Genomic DNA, 25,555 nt, shown 5'->3' on the forward strand with positions numbered 1-25,555 from the left:
TGAACCTTCCCGATTTACTTACATGAAGTATATAGTTGGCTATGTTGTTGAAGAAGTCAACGTGCATTTGAAAGAAAACAAGGCACCCTGTAGTTTAGACGTTCTTGAATTCTAAGTTCTGTATAATACAGTAATAACGTCATGGTAATTGTACAGCTTTGGGCATTGTACTTCAGAGCAGAGATGGGAAGTATCTCTGTTACATGTATTTAAAATACGTATTTTAATTACTTCTGAGTATTTTCTATACTATTTCTTTATAGCGGCCCCGTTCACACTGTATTGCTAACAAAATTCTGTTGGCACTATGGTGTGAACCAACAGGACCCTGAACAGCTTATACCCCCAAGCCACAAGACTGCTAAATAGTTCATTTAATAGTTAACCAATAGCTACCAGGACCATCTGCATTGACCTTTTTTCCACTAGCTCTTTTTCTGCAACTTTTTATTATCTATCCTGTTTCCCAGTCACTTTATCCCTAACTATACTGTATGTACATACAGTATCTACCTCCATTAACTCGTACCCCAGCACATCAACTAGGTACTGGTACCCTGTGTATATAACCGAGTTATTGTTAACCATTGTGTATTTATTCCTTGTGTCATTATTTATATATTTTTTGTCTCTGCATTGGTGGGAATGCAGTAAGCATTTCACTGTTAGTCTACAGTCGTGGCCAAACGTTTTGAGAATGACACAAATATACATTTTCACAAAGTCTGCTGCCTCAGTTGGTATGATGGCAATTTGCATATACTCCAGAATGTTATGAAGAGTGATCAGATGAATTGCAATTAATTGGAAAGTCCCTCTTTGCCATGCAAATGAACTGAATCCCCCCCAAAACATTTCCACTGCATTTCAGCCCTGCAACAAAAGCACCAGATGATATCATGTCAGTGATTCTCTCGTTAACACAGCTGTGAGTGTTGACGAGGACAAGGCTGGAGATCACTCTGTCATGCTGATTGAGTTCGAATAACAGACTGGAAGCTTCAAAAGGAGGGTGGTTCTTGGAATCATTGTTCTTCTTCTGTCCACCATGGTTACCTGGAAGGAAACATGTGCTGTCATCATTGCTTTGCACAAAAAGGGCTTCACAGGCAAGGATATTGCTGCCAGTAAGATTTCACCTAAATCAACCATTTATCGGATCATCAAGAACTTCAAGGAGAGCGGTTCAATTGTTGTGAAGGAGGCTTCAGGGCGCCCAAGAAAGTCCGGCGAGCGCCAGGACCGTGTCCTAAAGTTGATTCAGCTGCGGGATTGGGGCACCACCAGTTCAAAGCTTGGTCAGGAATGGCAGCAGGCAAGTGTGAGTGCATCTGCACGAACAGTGAGGTGACGACTTTTGAAGGATGGCCTGATGTCAAGAAGGGCAGCAAAGAAGCCACTTCTCTCCAGGAAAAACATCAGGGACAGAATGAAATTCTGCAAAGGGTACAGGGATTGGACTGCTGAGGACTGGGTCATTTTCTCTGATGAATCCCCTTTCCGATTGTTTGGGGCATCTGTAAAAAAGCTTGTCCGGAGAAGACAAGGTGAGCGCTACCATCAGTCCTGTGTCATACCAACAGTAAAGCATCCTGAGACCTTTCATGTGTGGGGTTGCTTCTCATCCAAGGGAGAGGGCTCACTCACAATTTTGCCTAAGAACACAGCGATGAATAAAGAATGGTACCAACGCGTCCTCCGAGAGCAACTTCTCCCAACAGTCCAGGAACAGTTTGGTGACGAACAATGCCTTTTCCAGCATGATGGAGCACCTTGCCATAAGGTAAAAGTGATAACTAAGTGGCTCGGGGAACAAAACATCGATATTTTGGGTCCATGGCCAGGAAACTCCCCAGACCATTGAGAACTTGTGGTCAATTCTCAAGAGGAGGGTGGACAAACAAAAACCCACAAATTCTGACAAACTCTAAGCATTGATTATGCAAGAATGGGCTGCCATCAGTCAGGATGTGGCCCAGAAGTTAATTGACAGCATGCCAGGGCGGATTGCAGAGGTCTTGAAAAGAAGGGTCAACACTGCAAATATTGACTCTTTGCATCAACTTCATGTAATTGTCAATAAAAGCCTTTGACACTTATGAAATGCTTAAAATTATACTTCAGTATTCCACAGTAACATAGGACAAAGATACTGAAGCAGCAAACGTTGTGAAAATGTATATTTGTGTCATTCTCATTCTCTTTTGGCCACGACTACACCTCTTGTTTACAAAGCATGTGACAAATATTTTATTTGCATATTTAAAGAGCTGGTATATGGGGGTGTAGTGAGATATCCAATGGGCTGAACGATTCTCTTCTCATCACTCATCTTGAAAAAACATATACTAAAAACATGGAAATCAATCAAGCCGCCATCATTAACACAATGGAAAAATCAAATGATTTATTATTGAAATATTGAAAGTGCATGGGCTACAAAGAGAAACAAAATTGTTCAGTTTCATGTGGCGGAATGTGAAGCGGGCGCTAGAGATGGGGTTGTGTGGGTCTGGGCAGCTGTGATGTTTGTATGATGTTGTTATTTGTATTTGTTGTATTCTTTATAAAAGATCAAATCAAATGTATTTGATGATTTGATTTGATAAGACCGTCTACTAAATGAACAAAACAAACTAAACAATTGCAAAGCATGCTGAGTTTGACTTAAAACAAGGCCAATGACAGTACCCAGTGTGCTTTGCAGTTATTCACTTTCACATATACTGATATACTGAACACGTTCCTAATATTGAGATGCACCCCCTTTGCCCTCAAAACAGCCTCAATTTGTTGGGACATGGACAACAAGGTGTCTAAAGCGTTCCACAAGAATGTTGGCCCATGTTGACTCCAATGCTTCCCACAGTTGTGTCAAGTTGGCTGGATGTCCTTTGGGTGGTGGACCATTCTTGATACACACGGGAAACTGTTGAGTGTGAAAAATCCAGCAGCATTGCAGTTCTTGACACACTCTAACCGGTGCGCCTGGCAACTACAGTACTACCATACCCTGATCAAAAGCACTTCAATCCTTTGTCTTGCCCCTTTGTCTTTTGTCTTTACTGACCCTCTCAATGTCACACATACACAATCCATGTCTCAATTGTCTCAAGGCTTAAAAACCTGTCTAATCTACACTGATTGAAGTGGATTTAAGGTGTTTATACTGTTGTACGCTCAGTGTTTGCATGAACATTTTGGTCATTTAGCAAACACTCCAGAGTGACAGCGCATTCAACTAAGGTAGATAATCAACAACATATTACAGTCATAGCAAGTAAGACGTTTCTGTAACCGTTACTGAGAATGATGTTGCTGTTCGGCCGGCTACTTGCAAATGTATTTTTGTATTTTAAAATACAAAATACACGTATTTTAATTAAATACAATACTTTGCAAAATTATGTTTTATTTTACTTAGATACATTGGTCTTCAGTGTATTTTGTAGTTGTATTTTTGTAATAGTAATTTGTAATTGATGCCTCTTCAGAGAAACAAAATGTAAGTATTTTGCATGTGTCATGGACAAAACATGATCCATATTTATGAAATATGTTTCGGTACCAGAATCTCAGAGGCATTTTCAGTAGTTCTTATTTATGGTCAAGGATTTGCAGATAGAATGATGGTGTTGTGTAGTAAGATTGAAAGTTGAATGTGTTTTGATGAGCTTTCTTTTCTTCCTCTCTTTTTTGTCGAGAAGAAATCTCGAGAGGAACCAGAGAGACTCAGAGGGGAGTCTCATCCTGGATACAGCCAGATTTTGTCAATCACGATCTCAACCCTTTCATGTTTTAATTTAGTCCAGTTTCTATTGGAACATTGGGGAAGTTTCTGTAGCACACACCCACGCACGCGCAAACACACACACACACACACACACAGCTCATTAACTGGCCCTGGCGTATACGAGTTGATACCCAGTTAGCCCCCACGTAGGGGAGATGGGACAGAATGGAACCCACAACAGAGAGCCATTTCCTTTGATATTCAATTCTGCATCATGTTGTATGCAGTGACAGTCCATCAGATTCTTCAGACAAAAATAATAGTAACTGTTTTTTGCAAAGGCAGTCGTTACACAGTTACAGCCACACAGCATTCAGAGGTTTATAAATCATTGTGATAAGGAACTTATCTGGATGGTCTCTGAGTCGTAGGGTTTCTTTCAATAAACGCACAGAGTCCCAAATGGTACCCTATTCCCTATATAGTGCACTACTTTTGACCAGAGCCCTATGGAGAGCAGTCAGTGATGTCAATTGACTATCCCCAGGTTATGGAATCAGATGCCTTTCTCTCCAGGTGTCTGCTTGGAATCACAGTGTGAGTAACAGACAGAGACCCAAACTTACTGTATAGCATGACAGGCCCAATAATGCAAACGACAGACAGACAGCTGCGTGGTACTTATCATTAGTTCTGCCACATCCTTAACGGATGCTGACAGGTGCCATGGCTGTGGAAGCCAAATTAGTCAGATCAACACACACACAGACACAAACACACAAACGCACACACACACACACTGTAATGAATTGCTGTTTTACAGGGTTAATGTAATTCCAACAGCTGGATGTCTGTGAGAGATGAACACTATCGATTTAGTTCCTGCTTATGAACAGTGGAATATATTAGAATACATTACAACAAATAAACAAACAAACTAACAAACAGGTAATAATACCTGTAATATGTCATCTGAAAATAGTGTTGAAATCATGAGGCTTAAAACCTCAAAAAGTCTCAGCCAGTCTCTTGAATTTGTATTGAATTTTCCTTTTACTGTTATAGCCCAGAGAAACGCATGGAATAACACATTCATAAATGGCAAAAAATCATAAGGAATAAGGTTTTGAAGTGTCTGTCCTATATCTAGGAGATATAAGAAAGCTCAGAAAATATTGTCGTTCTTTTGGACATATACAGTGGGGCAAAAAAGTATTTAGTCAGCCACCAATTGTGCAAGTTCTCTCACTTAAAAAGATGAGAGAGGCCTGTAATTTTCATCATAGGTACACTTCAACTATGACAGACAAAATGGGGGGAAAAAATCCAGAAAATCACATTGTAGGAGATTTTATGAATTTATTTGCAAATTATGGTGGAAAATAAGTATTTGGCCACCTACAAACAAGCAAGATTTCTGTCTCTCACAGACCTGTAACTTCTTCTTTAAGAGGCTCCTCTGTCCTCCACTCGTTACCTGTATTAATGACACCTGTTGGAACTTGTTATCAGTATAAAAGACACCTGTCCACACACTCAAACAGTCACACTCCAAACTCCACTATGGCCAAGACCAAAGAGCTGTCAAAGGACACCCGAAACAAAATTGTAGACCTGCACCAGGCTGGGAAGACTGAATCTGCAATAGGTAAGCAGCTTGGTTTGAAGAAATCAACTGTGGGAGCAATTATTAGGAAATGGAAGACATACAAGACCACTGATAATCTCCCTCGATCTGGGGCTCCACGCAAGATCTCACCCCGTGGGGTCAAAATGATCACAAGAACGGTGAGCAAAAATCCCAGAACCACACGGGGGGACCTAGTGAATGACCTGTAGAGAGCTGGGACCAAAGTAACAAAGCCTACCATCAGTAAAACACTACTCCACCAGGGACTCAAATCCTGCAGTGCCAGACGTGTCCCCCTGCTTAAGCCAGTACATGTCCAGGCCCGTCTGAAGTTCGCTAGAGAGCATTTGGATGATCCAGAAGAAGATTAGGAGAATGTCATATGGTCAGATGAAACCAAAATAGAACTTTTTGGTAAAAACTCAACTCGTCGTGTTTGGAGGACAAAGAATGCTGAGTTGCATCCAAAGAACACCATACCTACTGTGAAGCATGGGGGTGGAAACATCATGCTTTGGGGCTGTTTTTCTGCAAAAGGACCAGGACGACTGATCCGAGTAAAGGAAAGAATGAATGGGGCCATGTATCGTGAGATTTTGAGTGAAAACCTCCTTCCATCTGCAAGGGCATTGAAGATGAAAGGCGGCTGGGTCTTTCAGCATGAAAATGATCCCAACCCCCCCCCCCCCCGGGGCAATGAAGGAGTGGCTTCGTAAGAAGCATTTCAAGGTCCTGGAATGGCCTAGCCAGTATCCAGATCTCACCACATAGAAAATCTTTGGAGGGAGTTGAAAGTCCGTGTTGCCCAGCAACAGCCCCAAAACATCACTGCTCTAGAGGAGATCTGCATGGAGGAATGAGCCAAAATACCAGCAACAGTGTGTGAACACCTTGTGAAGACTGACAGAAAATGTTTGACCTCTGTCATTGCTAACAAAGGGTATATAACAAAGTATTGAGATAAACTTTTGTTATTGACCAAATACTTATTTTCCACCATAATTTGCAAATAAATTCATTAAAAATCCTACAATGTGATTTTCTGGATTTTTTTTCTTCTCATTTTGTCTGTCATAGTTGAAGTGTACCTATTATGAAAATTACAGGACTCTCTCATCTTTTTAAGTGGGAGAACTTGCACAATTGGTGGCTGACTAAATACTTTTTTGCCCCACTGTATTTTAATCACTTATTTTTCTTGGCACAAAACTATGATGAGAAGTGAAGGGAAGAAAATGTAACAGCGATGGGTTGTGGTACTTGGAATATTATTTTTTGCAGGATAGCACTTTTAAAAAGTGGCAATATTTGGAGAATAAAGTAGAAATATTTTGATAATAAAGTGGCAGTTATATTTCTAGATTAAAGTAGGGGATTTGGTTAACTGTCGCTATACGCACTATCGTTGAAATGTGTGCAGTTAGATGACTTGGTGAAATTATACTTTAGAATTGTCTTGAGTAACAAGAAAATCCTTTCTCTTTTGGCACATAATAATTGGGGACCTGACCGCCACAAGGAGTCACTAGAGCGAGATGAGCCAAGGAAGTCCCCCTGGCCAAACCCTTCCCTAACCCAGACAACGCTGAGCCAATTGCGCGCCGCCCTAAGGGGCTCCCGGTCACGGGATCGAACCCCAGGTTGCATTGGCGCCTTAGTGCCTTAGACTGCTGAGCCATTCGGGAGGCAACCTTCCATTACTATAATCTAACAGCCAACCGGTCTAGCCTCTAGCCTCTGTAAGGTGCGTAAGTGGTAGCCTATGTTAGCGGTGTAGCTGAGACAAATTGCTTGTGATGAAGACGATGCCCCTGTTGTGGGATAACCTATGCATCCTTCATTCCACCTATCCTTGAAGTCATCACCGATAGATGGATTGTGAAAGGAGATACAGTATTAGTCTAGGCTATCAACCAAGTCATGCCACATCAGTGATTATTTATTTATAGCCTACAATTGAAGTCGGAAGTTTACATACACCTTAGCCAAATACTTCTAAACTCCGTTTTTCACAATTCCTGACATGTAATTCTAGTAAAAATTCCCTGTTTTAGGTCAGTTAGGATCATCACTTTATTTTAAGAATGTGAAATGTCAGAATAATAGTAGAGAGATGTAACGGCTGTCCTCCTCCTCCTCCGATGGAGGAGTAGTAAGGATCGGGGGACCAATGCGCGGCGTGGTACGTGTTCATGCTCTTTTTTAAAACAAGCGAACACTGAAACAAAACAATAAACAATACACCTGCCTCTAATTGAGAACCATACCAGGCCAAACGAAAAACACAACATAGAAAATGGAACATAGACAAACCCACCCAACTCATACCCTGACCATACTAAAACAATGACATAACAAAGGAACTTTGCGGCCAAAGTTGCAGACTCTGGGCGCAAAACCTGAACCTATAGGGGAGGGTCTGGGTGGGTGTCTGTCTGCTGTGGCGGCCCTGCCACTCCACCATAGTCTTTGTCCGCCTCCTCAACCGCCTCCGTGGCCTCTTTCGAGCAGTGACCCTCGCCGCCGACCTCGGACTGGGGACCCTAGCAATGGGTCCCGAATGGACAGGAGATTCCAGCAGCACCGGACAGGCGGGAGACTCCGGCAGCACCGGAGTGACGGGCGATTCCGGCAGCTCCTGGCTGACGGACGGCTCTGGCAGCCTGGTGTGGGGGGCTGCCACCGGAGGGCTGGTGCATGGAGGTGGCTCCGGTTAGACCGGACCGTGAAGGCGCACTGGAGGTCTCGCGCAACGAGCCTGCCTAACCCTACCTGGCTGAATGCTCCCCGTAGCCAGGCCAGTGAGGCGAGGTGGAATAGCCCGCACTGGGTTGTGCTCGCGAACCGGGGACACCATGTGTAGGGCTGGTGCCATGTACCCCGGCCCGAAGAGACGCACTGGAGACCAGATGCACTGAGTCGGCTTCATGGCACCTGACTCGATGCCCAACCTAGCCCGGCCGATACGAGGCACTGCTATATACCGCACCGTGCTATGCCTGCGCACTGGGGACACCGTGTGCCTCACGGCATAACACGGTGCCTGCCCGGTCCACCTCTCTCCACGGTAAGCACAGGGAGCTGGCACAGGTCTCCTACCTGACTTTGCCACACTCCCAGTGTGCCCCCCCAAGACATTTTTGGGGCTGCCTCTCGGGCTTCCAGCCTCGCTGCCATGCTGCCTCCTCATACCACCACCTCTCGGCTTTCGCTGCCTCCAGCTCAGGCTTGGGGCGGCGATATTCTCCAGCTTGTGCCCAGGGTCCCTTGCCGTCCAGAATCTCCTCCCATGTCCAGGAGTCCTGAGATCGCTGCTGCTTCCCCTTACCATGCTGCTTGGTCCTTTGGTGGTCGGTGTTTCTGTAACGGCTGTCCTCAATATATCCACATGCAGCAAAGCACCCCCACAACATGATGCTGCCACCCTTGTGCTTCATGGTTGGGATGGTGAAGCTCCCACGCTAAAACAAGAAGCTCTCACGCTGAGGTCTGTCCAACGCTGGTCCGACCAATCTGATTCCACACTCCAAGACTGCTTCCATCACGTGGACTGGGATATGTTTCGTATTGCGTCAGACAACAACATTGACGAATACGCTGATTCGGTGTGCGAGTTCATTAGAGGAAGGCCATAAAGATCATGAAGGACAACAACCACCCGAGCCACTGCCTGTTCACCCCGCTATCATCCAGAAGGTGAGGTCAGTACAGGTGCATTAAAGCTGGGACCGAGAGACTGAAAAACAGCTTCTATCTCAAGGCCATCAGACTGTTAAACAGCCACCACTAACATTGAGTGGCTGCTGCCAACACACTGACTCAACTCCAGCCACTTTAATAATGGGAATTGATGGGAAATTATGTAAAATACAGTGCCTTGCGAAAGTATTCGGCCCCATTGAACTTTGCGACCTTTTGCCACATTTCAGGCTTCAAACATAAAGATATAAAACTGTATTTTTTTGTGAAGAATCAACAACAAGTGGGACACAATCATGAAGTGGAACGACATTTATTGGATATTTCAAACTTTTTTAACAAATCAAAAACTGAAAAATTGGGCGTGCAAAATTATTCAGCCCCATTAAGTTAATACTTTGTAGCGCCAGCTTTTGCTGCGATTACAGCTGTAAGTCGCTTGGGGTATGTCTCTATCAGTTTTGCACATCGAGAGACTGAAATTTTTTCCCATTCCTTCTTGCAAAACAGCTCGAGCTCTGTGAGGTTGGATATCACTAGCCACTTTAAACAATGCTACCTAATATAATGTTTACATACCCTACATTATTCATCTCATATGTATACGTATATATTGTACTCTATATCATCTACTGCATCTTTATGTAATACATGTATCACTAGCCACTTTGTTTCCATACTCATCTCATATGTATATACTGTACTCGATACCATCTACTGTATCTTGCCTATGCTGCTCTGTACCATCACTCATTCATATATCTTTATGTACATATTCTTTATCCCCTTACACTTGTGTGTATAAGACAGTAGTTTTGGAATTGTTAGTTAGATTACTTGTTGGTTATTACTGCATTGTTGGAACTGGATGCACAAGCATTTCGCTACACTCTCATTAACATCTGCTAACCATGTGTATGTGACAAATAAAATTTGATTTGATTTGATTTGGTGTTCTTCGGCTTGCAATTCTCACCATTTTTTCTCCAAACATAGCGATGGTCATTATGACCAAACAGTTCTATTTTTGTTTCATCAGACTAGAGGACATTTCTTCAGAAAGTACGATCTTTGTCCCAATGTGCAGTTGTAAACCGTAGTCTGGCATTTTTAAGGGCGGTTTTGGAGCTGTGGCTTCTTCCTTGCTGAGCGGCCTTTCAGGTTATGTCGATATAGGACTCATTTTACTGTGGATATAGATAATTTTATTACCTGTTTCCTCCAGCATCTTCACAAGGTCCTTTGCTGTTGTTCTGGGATTGATTTGCACTTTTCGCACCAAAGTCTCTAGGAGACAGAACGCGTCTCCTTCCTGAGCAGTATGACGGCTGCGTGGTCCCATGGTGTTTATACTTGCATACTATTATTTGTACAGATGAACGTGGTACCTTCAGGCATTTGGAAATTGCTTCCAAGGATTAACCAGACTTGTGGAGGTCTACAATGTTTTTTCTGAGTTCTTGGCTGATTTATTTTTATTTTCATGATGTCAATTAAAGAGGCACTGAGTTTGAAAGTAGGCTTTGAAATACATCCACAGGTACACCTCCAATAGACTCAAATGATGTCAGTTAGCCTATCAGAAGCTTCTAAAGCCATGACATCATTTTCTGGAATTTTCCAAGCTGTTTAAAGGCACAGTCAACTTAGTGTATGTAAACCCACTGGAATTGTGATACAGTGAATTTAAGTGAAATAATCTCTCTGTAACAATTGTTGGAAAAATTACTTGTGTCATGCACAAAGTAGATGTCCTAACTGACTTGCCAAAACTATCGTTTGTTAACAAGAAATATGTGTAGTGGTTGAAAAACAAGTTTTAATGACTCCAACCTAAGTGTATGTAAACTTCCAACTTCAACTGTATATAGACTATCATAATTTATCTAATAGTTATCTAATAATACCTCACCTATATTTCTTTAAAGAAAGAGAGGATCCAACCATTAATATTTTCGGTACCACTTTACTTGACACCCAGCGCCATAACACATTATGACACGTTCATAACCAAGTCGTAGTATGTCATTACAGCTGACATAAACTGTCATAATATGGTCATCACACTGTCAAGACCTATATATTTACACCTCTTGTGACATATATTGCGCTATTTTATGGCTGGTTATGACATGGACATAAGAGTGTCAATACCCACATTTATTTAAATGTGTTTTTTCCCTGCCAAGAAGTTTCCTTTCATTTGAAAGTTTGTTTCTTAAGTCCTTTGTTGCTGTTGTAATTCACTCTTTAAAGTCCTGTTTGTTTTTCATTATATGTGAAACAACTTGTAGAAAATACACTTTATGACACTGTCATAAAGCATTATGACCCTCCTGTGTCACTTTACTTCGACTAAGAAAATACACTTAATGACACTGTGAAGAAGCATTGTGACCATCATAATCATATAAGCCAGATAGGCCTATCAGTCAAAAAGAGGGTGTCTTGTCCTGCTCCTGAAATCTACTCCATTCATCCGAGTCATCAGAAATAGAGTATTGAGGTACTGACGTCAATGTGTACGCAATTAAAATGATAATTTAACATGGTCAATTTCAGAAAATGTTTTAAAGCATTAACATAATGTTGACAAGTACGCTATGGTGTAATGAAATTGTTTGCCTCGTGTGGTGGGTTTTGTGGGTTTCGACACTCTTATGTAGATGTCATAACCAGCCATAAAATAACGCAGTATATGTTACAACAGGTCTAAATATATGTGTCATGACAGTGTTATGAGCATATTATGACAGGTTATGACACATTATGTCAGCTGTTATGACATATTATTATTCTATTATGACATGTGTTATGACTGTGTAATAACGTGTTATGGCGCTGGGTGTCAAGTAAAGTGTATTTTCAAACAGGGCCTCAGATGAGGAGTGGCCCCTGAGTTGCCTCTCCTCTCCTTTTATTGGGTGTGGTCATGTAACCTACAGTACGTGGCCTTTGTTTGTGCGCATAACACACCATGGTTGTTAAAATAGTGTATGCCTATAGTTTGAAATTGCCAGGGGGAAAACACACACCAAGGGGAAACTTGGTGTGTGTTGTGTGTGCTTGCGAGTTATTAGATAATTAGATTGATAAGCGTGAGTGAATAGTGAAGTTTGTTTGAATGAGTGTTTTAGATCATTAGATTGATGGCCATTTGTTTGTTTTGTCCCAACTTTTTACTGCCCACACACACACAGACCTGCATACACATACACACACAACCCGGCCGTCTCTACCTATGTACAGCATGTAACCACGGTTCCTCCTTCTGAAAATATTATTATGTGCTAAAAGAGAAATAATTTCCTTGTTACTATAAAGCCATTTCTGAAGCATAGTTTCACCAGGTCATCTAACTGCAGGCATTTCAACGGTGGCGGGATTGCACAGCAGAAGGTAGTCAGGGAGACATGCACTTCCCTTACGTTTATCTTGAAATATAACTGAGACTTTATTCTCTAAATAAAATGTTGACTATTCTATAAATAAAATGTTGACTTTTTTCTCTAAATATTGCCACTTATTGCCACTTAATTCTCAAAATGTAATTTAATTTAGACTTTATTTTAAAAATATTGTCACTTTTGAAAGTACTATCGTGCAAAAAAGAATAAGCCAAGTACCACCACCCGTCGCTCACTACTTGAACCTAATACTCTTCTGTACAAAACTACCTCCATACTTCTATTTGATTGTACGTACGGGTTACCTTCAGATGAGTCCAGTGACACTTGTGAGGGTCATAGAGCAAAACGGAGAACACCATCGTGTTCGTGAGAGTCTCCCCTTTCCATAGAGGGGTTCCTAATAGTTAGGAATCGACAGATGTTTTTGTGAGAAGACCCATTTTCGGGATGTCTCATTGTCTGACAAACATCGCTGTAGCTCGGTCACTTTCCAACGCAGATGCGGAAGGCCGCCACGGGAGGATGCGGTGGATTGAGACGCAGGTCGTGCAAAAAGCATGATATCTAGCTTACATTGATGGATTTTTAATTGGCATTTTTATTTATTTTGTCACTTAGATTGACGCACGGGTGAATCAATAGACTCTTAAGGATGTTTAACAACTAAACGTCCTACTCTGTCTTTACCCCATTTTATACACGATTTATTGTGACCTTAGACCTCCCAACTTAGCAGGAAATCAACATTGGAACAAAAACACTTCACTCACATCTCTGGAGTGACAGATGGACTGTGGCCCTCAGATGGTGCTTTTCGTAAACACGACACCTCAGTGCCTCAGAGCTGACATGTGCTGTCCCGATCAGTAATTGGACAGATTTGTAGATCCTTCCGCATGATTGGATCCGTGGCAGCGGTGCGATGATGCGGCTCAAGTAATGGGCCACTGTGAATCGCCTGGCACATATTGTCTGGCCTCCTGTGGAGAGTTTGATTCGGACAAAAATAGCCCTGATCTGTAATGCACATTGGTACATCTGGAATAATGGGTGAATATTGGAAAGGCTAAACCCTTTAAAAATAGTAAATAAAAATGAAAGATTGGCCCCACATTTTTTGCCAATGAGGCTTAGCCATAAAATAGCCTCGAAGTTTGAGCACATTCAGAAATGTCTGTTTCTTTGAGACTGTAAAATCTGCGTTAGGCTGGCATTAATGGTAAAGGATATAAATGAGCCTTGATGGCACTATAATCACCATGGCACACAGCCTTTCCCTCCCTTGATCCAGACAATACAGACAGCTAGAGAACAGATCTGTCATAGTCCTGCTTTAAACTGGATCTTTTAAGATCTTTCCATCTCTGTGTACCTTTGATAGTTAGATATTTCCGTAATTACACCCAAACTGAATGGTACCATTTGAACCATAGATGGAGTGTCTAAGTGTTTGATGTGTTTGTCCTCATTGACTCATATGCCATGACTGTAGAATAGAATAGAGTAGAATAGAATAGAATAGAATAGACAGAAGAGATACATTTCTCGGCATCCCACGGCATTATAATACTGGTCAAAAGGTTGTCTTGACTACACAAGACAATCGGAAGTGTTAAACTAACTCGCTGTAGTTTTCATTTCAACACTTTTGCAGTGTGTATATGCATCCACTCTCAACAGAGTGAATTTCACACTTTCAAAAATGTTAACATTTAGACAGTGTTTCTGTAACCCTATACAGAATAGAAACTGTACACAGGCTGTGTGAAATTCACAATACACTGGAGTGAACGAATTAGTATTTCACTCTACTCTGGAGTGAAATATAATTGAATGGTTTATGGAGTAAAGCCAAATTTGCATATTTCCCAGGATTACTTTTTTTGTGAATTGTGGAGTTTCCTCCCATGGCTGTATTTGTTAGTGGCACAGACATGGTTAAAAACTTTCATTTAAAAGGTCCTAGGTAAATCTTATAATTAAAATTACACTATACATTACATACTGATCATAAGGACTTTGTTAGCCTAGTTTATCCCAACTCAGCGGTGTTAGGAAACTCTTGTTTTAAAAGCCACATCAGGTCTGCATATCACTTTATGCTGGATTGCAAAGTGATGTGATGTGTAATTCCTATTGGAATCCAGATAGTGTGAGGGTATCCAATCGTTGGAATTTTTATTATCCCGCAACCCGCATTCAGAATGACTTGCAAGGTTAGGAGAATACCTAAACCCATTTAAACTGGAACAACCATTTCAGTAATGGATGTAATAAATCGAACTAACGGATTGGATTAGTTTACAAACATTTTTGCTCTTTATCTTTGTGTAGCATAAGATTGATTGATTGACTAATGTACATGCAGAAACAGATATGAAAATAAATCCTAAAAAATAAACCCGCAGTAGAGCATGCTGGGAAATATGATAATGACAGGCTTGGATTTGATGGGACTGTTTTATGAACCACAATGTAAAGGAATAACTCCAACTCCAACACCAACAATGGGGGTTCTTTTACAACACTGAGTCTTAATTTCAATCTTACAGAGTGAATTTAACTCCTGAAAAAAAAAATCAACACTGGCCAATTCCTATTAATTTTCATTATGCGAACCTAAAGACTCCAACAACAGAACAGTCGTTGACATCAACTTTGATTAATAATTTGATGGATGAGGCTTTGGAAAATACGTGCATAAAATCGAATTGAATATGAATGTTGGTTGCATATCTCTTCAAATACTTCCAACAAAATTACAATAATATAGATATCTGGACTGCATGGACAAGAGTGTAGAGTAGACTGATGTGGTTGACGTCAGCTTTGATTACTGTGTTCTGTTGTTTGAGTCTTTAGGACACATGCGGGCGTTCGCATAATGAAAATGAATAGGAATGGTGCGTATCTCTCCAAAGGGCACTAAAGCTGACGCACGACTCTGACTGCGGTGAAGATGACTTGGAGGCGAATCTAAAGCTCCAACAAGTTGCTCAGAGTCATTCACTGCGGGTGCTGAAAGGAGAGATGAAAAGCAGCAACGTGCGTGCGTTGTCACTCCTCTTTCCATCATTTGCTGCCCACGGTGAATAGCGGCGTGGCTGCTGCTGCGCACAAACACACAGACCCACGCGTGCGCTCCCTCCAATCCACACGTTTTCATCTCTATCTCGTTCATTCCGGTTCCAGTGACCAACCGGGGGTGACAGAACACGGCTCTGTGAACATCACCATTCAGCAATGCCTTATAACGAGCATTAGTGGCAGTAGGAGAAATGTGTGGCTGACAGGTGCTATGGTCAAGCTGCTGCGCTAGGCTAGGGGCGAAGAAGGCGGAATGAAAACAGAGGTGGCGGGGCTTTCTCTCCTCAGTCAAGTGGATTGTTAAATGTTCCTTTCTCTTCCTTTGACGAACATGCTTTATTTTCAGCTGGTGATCATGGCGGGGACGGTCATGCTGGCATACTACTTCGAGTACACGGACACGTTTAACGTGCACGTCCAAGGGTTCTTCTGCTATGACAATGCCTACGCGAAGCCGTACCTCGGACCGGAGGAGTCCAGCGCGATCCCTCCCGCTCTACTGTATGCGCTCGTGGCAGGGGTCCCAACACTTGTGGTGAGTTTGTCTATATTCACTATTTCTATGCTGTGGGTATATTTGAATAGGCTCCAGATTTATACTGTTAACATTTTTCGGGGAAAAAATCTGCCAGAGGTTAACGTTCATTGGCTAATTTCAGTTACAATTTTTTTAATTTGCTTGTCGATTGGAAATGAACTTGCATAATGCAATCGATGAAAATAGACTGTGCTTAGAATATAAATCACAACACTTGCAGACAGCAATTGATTCCTGTCTCGACTTGCCATAGCAAGCAATTACTGTAGCTTATACAAGTTGCTTCAGACTGCTATTTCATGTTACTGGCCCTCAAAAAACTGTACTCTGTATCTTTAAATCAGGATCGATTCATTCATAGATACATACAGGCCTGGATGAAACATGCAAATGAGTTATAACGTCAGCACAAGGCTAGAAGTCTTACATCAGTGGTGGCACAACACACATGTATAGGGGGCAATAATACTCAAACAGATTTAGGTGCCTACATATGATTAACGTTTCCCTAGGCTCAATTATACCACCTTGGGGGCCATGCCCTCTTTGATGCCAGACAGGCTTTATTGCAATGTCCTGCTCTATTTTATGGTTTCATTAACGAGATTATGTCCTCATTCCATTCAAGCTGTCAACATGGAGCTTCTGCACTTTTGCAGACAGTGTTGTGCGCCCCCAGATGTCACCCTATTCCCTATATAGTGCACTGCTTTTGTTTTGACCAGAGGGCTCAAGTGTAAAGTGGTGCATGGGAATAGGGTGCCATTTTAGACCCTGCATAGGTCTGTGGTCTATGGCAAGGGTGTTCTAGTCCAGGAGTATTCAACTCTTACAAAGGCCGGAGTCTGTTGGTTTTCTGTTCTACCTGATAATTAATTGCCACCATCTGGTGTCCCAGGTCTAAATCAGTCCCTGGTTAGAGGGGAACAATGAAAAACCACAGTGGAACTGGCTTCTAGGTCCAGAGTTGAGTTTGAGTGTTTTAATCAATAGGTGATATAGTTCTAGTGATACTTTCTTCTTAAAAAACACCACTGACTGTAGATTTTCCAGTAATAGGTCAGGCTATGGCTAAAGTCCAGTTATTTTTATACAGTATATGCATGCTTAGTACTGACTGTACACAGAGTTCTTCCTTTTTTTGACACCTATACCTGACTTTTCTTGCATAGACAAATAACAACACCCACATGCTGCATCCCACACACTTCCAGAAAAGTCAGGAACCTAATATAGAAACCATAGATAATATTGCAGGCTCTATGACAGAAACCCTCCCCTTCAAAGCACTGCAGAATGCAGGCTAATACATCAGGTATAACCATGATAATTCTGTAGACTATACCTAATTTAAAAAAAGTAACCTTTATTTAACTAGGCAAGTCAGTTAAGAACAAATTCTTATTTACAATTACGGCCTAGGAACAGTTAACTGCCTTGTTCACAGGCAGAACGGCAGATTCTTGCCTTGTCATCTCGGGGATTTGATATAGCAACCTTTTGGTTACTGACCCAACACTCTAACCACTAGGCTACCTGCCACCCCAAGTATGGCACCCTATGCTTGACTCTCACCACCCCAGATATTTGATGAAGGATTGTGTCTCTGGCTAATGATCACAATTTGTCATCTATTTAATAACAAGGTTTAATAATGCTTTAGAGCATCACCTCAAGTCTTGATTATAAGGTGTTGGGTGTCAAGTTTCTCTATTTGAAAAGTGTTGAAAATTAAGAAGGATGGTTCTTTCTGCAAGCCAAACCCAATATGGTTTCTGGCCACTGTTCTCCATGCATGATGACATTCATCCCTCTGCAGATGACAAGTATTTGATTGACAGGATGCTCTTAGGGGACATTCCCTCTAGCCTACAATGCTGTGGTTGTTCCCTATTCCTGAAAGAGGTTATCACTTTGGAGACTCACTGGCATATTTTAGAGGTTGCTGCTTGTCAGGATTCCCCGTTGGATAGAGTGGGGTTGTAAGTGACTCTTCTTTCATGTTATGTTTTGATTTGGGGCGTCTCCAGTCCAATGCATTCAGATGCATTGTGCTTTCATTTAAATATTTCAGATCCCATCCGCCATATTTTCCATTTGTCTGACATTTTTTACTCTTTGTTATGTGGAGGATGTTGTTGAGACATATGATTATGGCAGTGTTGTAGTGTAACTGTGATGCTCATGAACAACATGATGTGCTTACTACTCACTTATGTTGAGGTTATCTAAAATATACAATTGTATTATACTAAAAACGTTTTTTTGATATATTCTATGTTGAAAATCTAGTCATTATTTGAGATAGCACTGACGGAAATATGGGATTTTGTGGTAACAGGTACACACACGTACTCGTGATGAACACACACACACTAAGCCAACTGACTGAAAGTGTCTGTAAGACGGATGATGACCTAAGCAGATTCACACATTCAGTTCCATCCCAGGCTGGATGAAAACCTCTCTTGCTGCCACATAGAGTGTGTGTGTGTGTGTGTGTGTGTGTGTGTGTGTGTGTGTGTGTGTGTGTGTGTGTGTGTGTGTGTGTGCGTGTGCGTGTGCGTGTGCGTGTGTGTGTGCGTGCGTGTGTGTGGGGGATCTATTACAAAGTAGTGTTGGCAGAGAAGATACTGCCTCCTTAAAATGTGCTGCTCAGAAATGTCTTATTGGATTTACAGTGGAAGTAAAACCAGAGGATTCTGATTGGTCGGCAGAAGGTGTACTGAAGTTTAATAGACGTGGGGTTGCCTATATATTGTAATTGGTATGTACAGCAGGTAGACACTGAAACTGTATATGCTGCAGACTTTCTTGCCACCTTATTCCCTATGCAGTGCACTAGTTTTGACCAGGGACCATTTGGGATAAAAAGCAGTACACTACAAAGGGATTAGGTTGCCTTTTGGGACACAGCATAGATTGAGCAGGGCAGTTGCAGTGCGCTATATTTGTTACGTCTACCATGCATAATCCTACATACAATATCCCTTTAAATTGATCTTTTGAATTAAGAAATTGGTCAACTGCCATTTGACATAATCAAAATCCCCCAGAAATATTAACGTTTTAAAATGATCAATTTGTTTGATTATCGCCAGACATGTAAACCACATTAAGATGTAAATACTCTTATTGTTTAGATTAGAAGTATCAGGTTATAAGTATTTATGAGTATGGTGTGTGTGGATCATATATTGGAATGTGACTATTAAGAGTTTATAATCCATGTTTGATTAATGTCTTTACATGGGATTAGAGAATGTTTGCGCTTTTGAATTAGACAAAAAAAAACATGACCACGAACATTGTGGTCGATTCTAAACAAAAGAAAACAACACATGCATGTGCACACACACACACGCATACACACACACACACACACACACCCATTGTTAGTGCCTAATGTAATGACATTCAGCGGATAAACTGATGAGAAAAGTGATTGATTGCAGTTTAGCCAACACTGCATATTGGCTATTGAAGTCTGGGGTAAGTTTAAATCCAGTCGTGCTTTAGCCTGGAACACTACATCATGGTACATAGTGCACATGGTATTAAACAAATGTCTGCACTACTCGACCTGTTGCAGTTAAGTTTTAATTAAACTTGTACTTGTTATTCTACTTATGTGTCCAGAGGTGCAACACAGTGTAAGATACTGTATTTCTACAGACAAGATAGCACAGCCACTAATAAATACTGCATTCTCCCTACACTGCAAAAGTTTCATCTCAGACACAGTTTACGCAAAACTTCTGACCACTTGAATAGAAGTGGTGAAATTTGTAGTGAGGTTTGTTAGCAGTGCATAGCTGAGTGGGGGGTGAATGTCTTTAAAACAGTGCTCGCTTCTTGACACACAACTTAACGAGACAGCATGAGTAATGTAAGGTAGAGATACAGTGCAGTCTGCCTTGTGCTTATTCCTACCGTCTGATTGACACATTCTGCAATTTATGCTCAAAATCTGCTCAAATTTTTCTAATTCAAAGAGAGTACTACTGTTCTAGTTGTTGATTTAGCCCGCATTGAATGCTTTGAGTTCCGCGTATTTGGTATGTAGGGCAATGGTATCTCCTTCCTCATAGCTCATAATTTCAGTTTGATGGTGGATTGATGAGTATCATAGTATGTAGGTTGGCTGTTGGCCACTGAAAATAAATAAATCATTCTCATTTTTCTTCCAAAGCCGATCAGTGATTCTGTTCTGCTTCAAGTCCTATCAACCCCTGGGGTTTGGTTGTAGTTTAAAAAAAACTTACGCTCAATCTCAACCGCAATCTTTTATTTATGACCAATATGCAAATCTCCATCTTCGTTGAAGAACATGTGATTAGCATTTCAGGGCACACAATGGTTTAGCTTAGGGCTATGAGATATCATTGTGTGGTGGTGATGTGTGGTGGTGAGGTGCTTAAAAAGTAATGAGAGAGAGAAAGAGAGGGATGGGGGAGGGGACTTAGCCCAAGAGCAAGGAGCAACAACACCCACAGCTAGCTCGCTAACTTTCAAAGGATTAATATTCAGAGTATATATAAATTCCTCATATGAAACACTTCAATAACCCTCACTAATAACCTCCAATGTGATGGATCTGGCTCATCAATATGGAATACAGTTGGACTGATGGCTGCCTCGAAGTCTGCCTGTCTGACTGCCTGACTGACTGCATGGACAACTGCAAATATCCTTTGTCCAGCCAGTGACTTAGCCTCTCAGTGCCAAACGTATTAGGATACAATGGACAAATTGGTCACACCGGGTGTACTACTTCAGGTCTACATGAAGACATATTGAGTCATACTGGCCTCTTAAGCCATCAGAGAGAAGGCTGGTTAAACAAACACCATTTTGCTCTCCTTTCACCCTGGACCTGACAGGCTTTAGAAGTCACAGGGAAACTGGGACAAATGGCCGAAGTCGCTAAGGGAACAGTAGTGTGTGTGTGTTTGTTTATGTGTGTGTGTGTGTGTGTTAGCGCTGAGAAGGAAGTCTAGATGGAGACGTGGGTGGCCTGTTAGGCCGTGGCGGTCGCGCTCCCACGCCAAGGTGATGCGATGCTAAGTGATGTTACTGGGACGGGGTAGCAAAGTGACCGTTACCCATCTGCATCTCAGCTCACAGCTGTGTGTGTGTTTGTGTGTGTGTGTTAGACTACAGTACATACACCTCTGCATCAGCATGGGGCAATGTTAGTATTGGATTCCACATCAATGGTAGCGCACGCACGCGCGCACACACACACACACACACACACACACACACACACACACACACACACACACACACACACACACACACACACACACACACACACACACACACACACACACACACAGCACAAGGGTCAGTTTGATAGTGTTAAAGACAGTATCGATTCAGGACCAGGCCGGACACCAACCAGGAAATAAATACATTCACATCACATCAGCAAAACGTAGAACGCCAGCTGAGCAAAACGCCATAAAACCGCTTAGTAATGTCAGTCTAAGTAGACACAGACAGCCACACTAACTAGTTGAACTGCTGTCCTCATATTACTTAGATGCTGTAACATACTGGAATTGCTTTTGACTGTAATTTAAGCTATAGGCACTGTGGTTATGGAATTAGAAGTGGTATTGTGATTGTGACAGGGTGAGCAATGCAGTTTGTGTCATATCTTAGCATGAAGCCAATTTAACTCAGAGAATTATCAGTAAATGAAGATAAGCTGCTCTACAACATAATGTCTGGTTTCAGTTCTATCAGCCAGGTATATGTACTACATACTAAGTCCCCTATAAGTTATAAGTGGTATGTGCAGTGCCTTCAGAAAGTATTCACACCCCTTGACTTTTTCCACATTCATTTTATAATGACTTCCTGATCTCTGTACCCCACACATGCAATTATCTGTAAGGTCCCTCCGTCAAGCAGTGAATTTCAAGCACAGATTCACCCACAAAGACCAGGGATGTTTTCAGGCCAGGCCAGGCTTCCAATGCTTAGCAAAGAAATCAAATAAAATAACATGCGCCGAATACAACAGGTGTAAACTTTACTGTGAAATGCTTACTTACAAGCCCTTTCACAACAATGCAGAGTTAAAAAGTAAGAAACATTTGATTTTTTTTAAAGGAAATAGTAACACAATAAAATAACAATATCAAGATTATATGTAAGGAGTACCAGTTCCGAGTCAATGTGCAGGGTTACGAGGTAGTTGAGGTAATGTATACATGTAGGTAGGAGTAAAAGTGACTTGTCAATCAGGATAGAAAATAAACAGAGTAGCAGCAGTGTTTGGGAAGTGTGAAAGAGTGTGAAGGTGTGTCTACGTGTGAGTGTATGTGTGGCGTCAATATGCATGTGTGTTTTGTGTGTGTGAGCGGTGCATGTAGTGTGTGTGTGTGTGTGTGTGTGTGTGTATGTGTGTGTGTAGGAGTGGCAGTGGAATATATGTTATAGTGTGAGTCCAGTGAGTGTTCATAGAGCTGGTGAAAGACAGCCAATGCAAGTAAAAAGGGGGTCAATGCAAATAGTCAGGCTTGCCACTCGATTAACTGTTAAGCAGTATTATGGCTTGGGGGTTGAAGCTGTTTGGGAGCCTTTTGGTCCCAGACTTGGCCCTCTGGTACCACTTTCCATTTCAGTAGCAGGGAGAACAGTCTGTGACTTGGGTGGCTGGAATCTTTGACAATAGGCCTTCCTCTGACCCCGCCTGGTATAGAGGTTCTGGATGGCAGGGGGCTCATCCCTAGTGATGTGTCTATGGGCTCGGCTACATGATGTGTGCGACTATGATTTGGGTATCATTCACAAGTGATAATATATCATTCACAAGTAATAGGCTAATATTGTCACTGTTCTTGATTTAATCTTGTATTTACACATATTAAATAAAAATGTGTGAGATTTGTTTTGATTTAGAATTGACCGTTATCATGCACCTGTCTCAAAACAGGGGCCCGAAAAAAAGACATGTCTTCTATGCCCTTAAATAGTGAACAGAGGACGCTTTTCATGTGGTTCATTTTTATACTCCTGTTGTAAAGAGAAGCAATGTTCTTAATATTAGGAAAGTTGAGAAATAAATATAGTAGGCCTAGCCCATAGAAAGCTTATAGGATCCTGCTCTTTTTAATAGAGGCCATCACTCTGTTTTCTCACACAATTGCCTATCCTATATAAATGTTGCGCAACATGAGCTCATAGGCTCTCATGAAGTGTTTGATTAGATTTTTGGTTACATTTGCAGTGATGTCAGAGTGATTAGAGGAACAATAGAGTCCGGAGTACCAGGCAGTTAGCAAGTTTGGTAGACTACCAATGACCATCAGCAGCATCAGAGCTTGGAAAGGCCTAATTACCGTGACTAAACGATCACGTGGAATCGCCTGCCGTCATGACTCGTGACCGCCCGCGAGGCGGTAATACGGTCACCGTAACAGCCATAAACAGGACAGTAAGTACAGTCATGACCAAAAATATTTTTTCAAGTAACTCACAATTTTCCCCCAAAATAAATTGAAATTGACCAAAGTACTTAATATCCACAATTCTTTATTTCACTGTTAATATTACAGAACCTTTGTTTTTAGTATATCCATTTAATCAGAAAATAAATCAAAATGGCATTCACAAAATTATTGACATGCTAGACTTAATATTTGGTAGCACAGCCTTTTGTCAAAATAACTGTGATCAAACGCTTTCTATAGCCATCGATGAGCTTCCTGAACCTCTGTACTGGCAGTTTGGACCACACTTCTTGTGCAAACTCCTCCAGTTCTCCCAGATTTAAAGGGTGCCTTCTCCCAACTGCTGTTTTCAGATCTCTCCACAAGTTTTCAATGGGATTTAAATCTAGTCTTTTTGCTGGCCACTTCAGAAAAGTCCAGCGTTTTATCTTGAATCATTCCTGGGTGCTTTTTGAAGTTTGTTTGGGGTCATTGTCCTGCTGGAAGACCCATGACCTTTCAACAGAGATCCAGATTTCTGACACTGGGTCTGACATTGCGCTCCAAAATGCTTTGGTATTCTCCTGATTTCATGATGCCATGCACACGTTCAAGGCACCCAGTGTCAGAGGCAGCAGAGTAACCCCAAAACATCACGGAACCTCCTCCATGTTTGACTGTAGGGAAGGTGTCATTTTCTTTGAAAGCATCATTTTGTTTTCTTTAAACATAGAGATGGTGTGCTTTACTAAAAAGCTCTAATTTGTTCTCATCTGTCCACAGGACATTCTCCCAGAATGATTTTCTCATGTTCCGGTGTGTTTTTGCAAATTGCAGTCTGCTTTTATTATGTCTCTCTCTCAGCAGTGGGGTCCCCCAAGGGTCTCCTACCGTATAACCCCCTTTCATTGAGTTGACGACGGATGGTGCGAGTTGAAACTGTCGTACTTTGCGTCTGAAGGTCAACTTGAATCTATGTGGCAGTTGATGAAAGTGCTTTCTCCACCATTCGAACAAGGATTAAGCTAACATTTAGTAAATTATTCAGATTTGTTTGTCTTGTTCAACTGCAAACCAAAGACATACATACATGGATACCAAAATATGTTTTAATTTCAACAGTTTTCTGGAAGAAATGTTGCATTATTTGAACAAAGTGCAAGGGTGCCAATATTATTTTGCCATGACTGAATAAATAGAATAAATGCTAGGATCAAACCAAACTCTACATTATTTCAAAGATGTGACAATTTTTACTTAATGTGTGCTTTTTAATGCCTGTTGTAGGCAGTGGATGTTATTGCCTTGATGATGACAGATTGTTAAGTAGATAACAGATAGCGATGATTCAATACCATTGGATAAAACTATCCCACTGTCCAAAGGTGGTTAATATCAGACCAGGGTTCAAATACTATTTCAGGTATTTCAATTACTTTTCAATACATTTCAAAACAAGTATTCAGACAACCTTTGTAAAAAAACAAGTAGTTAAATAGTCAAATGCATTTGGAAATAAAATTGGAACGTATTTGAAAATACTCAAATACACTGACTCAAATACACTCCAATGCATTTAACCCATGTATTTGAAAATAGTATTTGAAATAAGTATTTTAATTTTTTTTACAAAACAAACATTCAAATACTCAAGTTAAAGTACTTGCTTTGGGCCTTGAATTTCAAAAGACTCAAATACACAGAAAAATGTATTTAAATAACAAATACATGTATTTCAACCCAGGTCTCGTTGACAGCAGTTCAGGTCACAAGGATTACAGTGTAGTAATAATACTGTGTAGTATAGTCAATGAAATAGCTATGCTGCTGTAGCATAGTATTTTCTGTCCTCATTAATCAGATTCTTTACTATATACCCTTAAAGAGATATTTTGAAGCAAACAAAATAAACATGACACAGTGAAGCACATAAAGAATGTTGATTCGGTGGCGGAGTTGGCCTCGAGAGCAGTACAATGTGTGTTACCTAGATGTAACCGATTCTGGTAGTGC

The 25,555-nt window shown here is 41.3% G+C and overlaps 1 protein-coding gene across 4 annotated transcripts in view; it reads left to right on the plus strand.

Annotated features, from left to right (window-relative positions):
* Positions 1–25,555, plus strand: part of LOC135522679 (phospholipid phosphatase-related protein type 5-like) — a 107,949-nt gene that overhangs the window by 22,888 nt on the left and 59,506 nt on the right. For 2 of the 4 annotated variants that reach the window (XM_064949171.1, XM_064949174.1), the window contains exon 3: positions 15,906–16,094. In XM_064949171.1, coding sequence (XP_064805243.1) covers positions 15,906–16,094 — 189 coding nt within the window. Of the gene's footprint in view, positions 1–15,671; positions 16,095–25,555 lie in introns of those variants that run through there. The other 2 variants (XM_064949173.1, XM_064949175.1) reach the window with 1 other exon arrangement.

Source organism: Oncorhynchus masou, chromosome 30, assembly GCF_036934945.1.
Source record: "Oncorhynchus masou masou isolate Uvic2021 chromosome 30, UVic_Omas_1.1, whole genome shotgun sequence".
Classification (NCBI taxonomy): Eukaryota; Metazoa; Chordata; class Actinopteri; order Salmoniformes; family Salmonidae; genus Oncorhynchus; species Oncorhynchus masou.